General features: G+C 32.8%; 1 protein-coding gene across 1 annotated transcript; it reads right to left on the reverse strand.

Annotated features, from left to right (window-relative positions):
* Nucleotides 1-462: 462 nt before the first annotated feature.
* On the reverse strand, nt 463-3,551 carry LOC130632648 (nucleoporin NUP35-like). The gene is made up of 3 exons (XM_057444492.1): nt 3,253-3,551; nt 1,765-2,079; nt 463-1,493 (listed from the first exon to the last, which is right to left on the reverse strand). The coding sequence occupies exons 1-3, from the start codon at nt 3,500-3,502 to the stop codon at nt 1,027-1,029; spliced, it is 1,032 nt and encodes a 343-aa protein (XP_057300475.1). The 5' UTR covers nt 3,503-3,551; the 3' UTR covers nt 463-1,026.
* Nucleotides 3,552-4,729: the final 1,178 nt, after the last annotated feature.

The raw sequence follows: 4,729 nt of genomic DNA on the forward strand, positions 1-4,729 counted from the left end.
ACTCTGTAGCACGGGGGCAAAGGCAACCTCGTCCTCTAAGCTCTTGGCAGAATATCGTAAGCGTAGAAGACCCCTGAGGTCGGGGTTGGTACAATGCATATTGGACATTTCTTGCCAAAGATTTTAATTAGATATTAAAAAGCAATCTTGGCTTCCGGTAATAAGCTGCGAATGAGCTACTGTACTAGCCGGGAAACCCCATTACGTTTCTTAACAGAGCTTAAATTTCCGTTATACCAGCTTTCTGGTTACTATTATTACAGCGACGCAAAAATCTAACAAGAATAAAAGCACTGACATCGATCAGAACATCGTTCGAAAAAAAATTGTTTTACTTCAGAAGTGAAGGAGTATTTATCAGGATTTAAAGTTGTTTAGTTGTGAGCGTTTGTTGCAACAGAACTTGTAACCACACTGAGGTAGACTGACTACGAATAAATGCATTGTTATCACACGCAAAAATAATAAAAAAAATGTTTATTTAATATTTAAAATATACAAGTTTCCAAAGAATAACTTGTCTTCTTGTAACATTAGTAATAAAGTTGAAGCAAAAATAAACAAGAAGTACGTTGTATTTCTGATCATTAGAGAAAGCAATTTATTGAAACCTAGACAGTACCTTCTTAATACAGAATACTGCAGGATTTAATTTCTAGGGTTGACACACAAAAAAAAGATAAAAACATTAGGTATACTTTTTTTCGTATCTTGAAGACATTCGTCTCATGAATGCAAAATAGGACATTTAAGGATATTTTTTTTTAATTCCGGGACTTTCCAAGAACTGTGGCAACCTTATGTCGTTTTATCAACTTTTTATTTAACAACTTGCAAAAAAAAAATTTTGTTTACGGAATTGACATTATAGGAAACTGAAAAATCTAAAAAACAATGCTTGTAATTTTACAAACAAAAGGTAGACATTTACCAAATTTTAGTTCATTATTTTTTATGCAGGACATCTTTCTTTGTCATTACAACAGTTTCGTCTTTTTCATCAGCAACTGAACATCCTCTACCTTATCACCAACCGAACACATAATCTAATGCTTTAGTAACTACAGAGTCTTTCTTTTGAGGAGTTCCCTTGCTACTAAAAATATCAGATGTTGAAGTTACATTTCTCATGTTCGACGTTGATAATGGTCGCATATTTGATGATTTGCGAAGTGTCTGCTTCGGTGTGTGCTGTAGTTCAGCAGTAACATCTAGCTCAGCCTCCATTCCAGCAATTTCTTTTCGAACACATGGAAGTACACCAATCATAATAGATCGTGCAAATATCTTACCGTTTTTACTCAAAGCTTTTTTAGCTTGAATTTTCGTCTGATATTTTAAATGCAGCCAGTTGCCAGTGTTGTGGATTTCGTGTTTTTCAACAGTACCATATTGTGAAAATTGTTGCAAAATGTAAGAGGAGGCTGCCGATGGAAAACCGAACACGGTCACAGCGGTGTGATCAAGCACATCAGAACTTGTGATGTTGGAACCTATTTAGAAACAGTTTTGTACCAACCAATGCATGTGAGATAGTGGAAAGGAGAAAACAATCAAATTCATTGTTTAACATTTTTAGTGGATTAACAAAAGAGCTGACATGTGATGTTGTAAATATTGTGCCATTATTTATGAATAAAGGAATTAATAAACAAACAAAAAAATTTCTCTCCTAAATTATTTCTCGCAAAAATTAACTCACATGAGGAACCTTTTATGTATCTAAAATTGTTGTGAGAGAATAACATAGATGTATAAACTAACCTTCAGTGAAAAAAGGATCAACCTGTGCAGGCGATTGCGGAATTTTATCTTTATTTGGACTAAAAACACTTGTATTCAAAGCTTCAGTGTCCAGTGACTTTTGTGGTGTGAAATATGTTTCATTGGGTGTTTGTGAAAAATAATCAAATGGCTTTCGCATTGGAGTATCTGGATCACTTATGTCTTGTGTGGATGATCCATAAAGACTTTCCGTGGGTGGAGCACCAGGTTTTCCCTTCAAACCTGCGTGTTGTTGATTTGAAAGTGGTGACAGTCGCTGTTGTCGATGCTCAGTTGGTGGTGTATAAGGTGAAACTTGTATGTAAAAAAAAAACAATGCAAAAGTAGACAACCAGCAAAATATGATTTAAAACTTTTAGCCTATTAAACATTATAAAAGGGACTGATGAAGGCTTGACGCGGAAATATATATCGTTTAGAAAGCAATGTGTTTTTAAGTACAATATTTTACCATACACATATACTGTATTGGCTTATAAAAGGAAAATATATACTTACTAAAGGAAATTACGAACTTTTTGGGAAATAATTGGAACTTGTGAAGTCGTTTACACATTTGAAAATAAAGTGACAATCAAACATAATTGTTACACTCTCTTTTAGAAAGAGAATATATAGTTGGTTGGATAGTCAATATTTGTAGTCTGCATGTTATCGCCAAACTAAAGAGCATCCTTTTTAATAAACAATTGAGTAAGGTGATATCTTAAAGCATACTCGTGTTTACAAGTATTATAAAGCCATATTTCAAAAGTACTTATTTGCTCGATTGTTTATAAATTTCTGACAAAATATATATTCCCATTAAATATGATAACTTAAGAGAAAACACAGAAAGGTAACTTCTTTTTGATTTGTAAGACGTTACTTGCTAAATTTTTAGGCATTTATTTTTTGATATTTAACGGAACTGCTCCTTTACAGCATTTATTTTTGCAAAATATCTTTTAAAGACTAATCATTTTAACACAAAAATATGTCATATTTGAAATGGAACTACACCTTTTCCAAATTAATTTTCTTCCACGCTACATCAAGTTTTGTAATATTTTAGTATTGTCTGTGCCTGTCAAATATTACCAGAACAACATTTTCCTATTTCAAATTAAGCTAAAAAATTATGTGTAATTTTAAAGCAATAAAATCAAAATTTCAAAAACATGAAATTGGAAAATTGAATAAAGGTTCAGATAAATCATTTATGGAACAAAAAAAAAGAAGCTTAAAAGCATTTTTTAGTTTATAGGCCACATGGTTCTAACCACACAAATTTATGTTAAAAGAGCCTAATGGAAAATTGAATAGCTTTCTCAGCCACAATTTCAACATTAATAAAATTGAGAATCCATCACAAAAAGAACAGATATATATTATATATACACATAACATATAGGTTTGATAATTTTCTGTGTATTAAACACTATATATAAATTTAATTGTCATTTAAGAAATAGAAGTTTAACCTACCAAGACTGTTACGTGGTGGTGATCGAGAATTCAGCTTACTGTAGCTGCTACTTCTTTGGTATCCGCTACTTGAGACTGACCTACTATAGTTTCCTGTAGCTGGTGTACTGTTTCCAAGTAAATAACCAGGTAAGTATGGACTCCCAGCTGAAGATGACCGGTGTCCACTGCCTCCTCCAAATGGACTATTGGACACTGAGTTTTTATTCTGGTTGTAAAATGATTGCATTGCCAATGGTGTAGCTGTCATTTTTGAACAAAATAAAGTTTTGCACTAAAAATAGGAACAGAATATATAGACGAGTTGCAGAGGACGCCGCTTATTTGATTTTGAATCTAGAACAATGAAGATGCACAGGCATACACAAAGGCAAGAAATATAAAGAACAGGCGAGAACAGACTCTCTTAGGCTTACAATGTGGATTATTTTGTTGTGCAGGAGCACTGTGTGAGAATGCCACTATAGTATATTTTATTTTATTTTTATTATATTTTAAGCCAGTCAGGGATAACCTCAAATTAGACTATCATTGCAAATTAGGATAAGAGCTTAGTTAGGATATTTTCCATTGACTAGTTAGCATTTGAGAGATTTATTTTCTTCCTTAACGATTTTCTCGATAATCACATCTAGTTGCACAATCTTTGTTTAAAGCTGGGTTGCTTGTTAGACCATTTTTTTAGCAACATCGTTTGCTTTATACGTCAAGTCTTCTGATCAGCTTATTCGGCAAGGCATCGACTATTTAGACTATGTCAAAAATATGCCCCAGAAAAATTTATCCCTTTGTCCTTTATTGGATGTTCATGCAAAAGGTTTTTGACAAGCATGTCAAATGGCATTTTTTGACGTAAGGGTGTTCAACCTATCAGCTAAATAACATGCGAGCCAAGAACTTTCAAAATCATACAAGCAAAATGAAAAGGAAAAGAAGAAAGCCTATAACTATAAGGTTTTATAAAGGATTTACATCCCTTGTATTTTCTACTACTTGTGTGGGATGTGAATGTCAAACATTTTTCTCACGCCTGTTGCCCAGCTAATATCTGGAAAAAGTAAAACGGATATACAAATTACAACAGCATGGTTGCAAAGAAAAGTTTAATTCACTCTTTGCAGAGCACTTGGTGTCTGTGTTTGTGGAATATAAATAAAGAACAGAAAGAAACCAAGTTAAAAAAGCAATTTACCTTATAAAAAATACCAAAGTTTTTTGTGAAATTGGTAATATGGTCAAACAAAGATTAAGTTAAGTAAATCATGTTATAGCTGCCAGTAAACAGAGGAAATGAAATCACGTAATTTAAACATTTACATAATATGAACGGTATTAGCTACAACGCCTGTTGCAGCTAATATCTGAAAAAATTAAAACGGATATAGAAATTACAACAGCAAAAAAGTTTCTTTCACCCTTTGCAGAGTAATTAATGTCTGCGCTTGTGGTCTTTTCCATATACAACGGAGAGACAATG

The sequence above is a fragment of the Hydractinia symbiolongicarpus genome, chromosome 1, assembly GCF_029227915.1.
Source record: "Hydractinia symbiolongicarpus strain clone_291-10 chromosome 1, HSymV2.1, whole genome shotgun sequence".
In the NCBI taxonomy this organism is placed as follows: Eukaryota; Metazoa; Cnidaria; class Hydrozoa; order Anthoathecata; family Hydractiniidae; genus Hydractinia; species Hydractinia symbiolongicarpus.

Excerpts from the sequence above, each read along its gene's own strand:
- LOC130632648 (XM_057444492.1), bottom strand. The coding sequence starts at position 3,502 with ATGACAGCTACACCATTGGCAATGCAATCATTTTACAACCAGAATAAA. Across the intron at positions 2,080-3,252 it reads ACCACCACGTAACAGTCTTG|TTTCACCTTATACACCACCA; the intron begins GTAGGTTAAACT and ends TTTACATACAAG. Across the intron at positions 1,494-1,764 it reads TGATCCTTTTTTCACTGAAG|GTTCCAACATCACAAGTTCT; the intron begins GTTAGTTTATAC and ends GTTTCTAAATAG.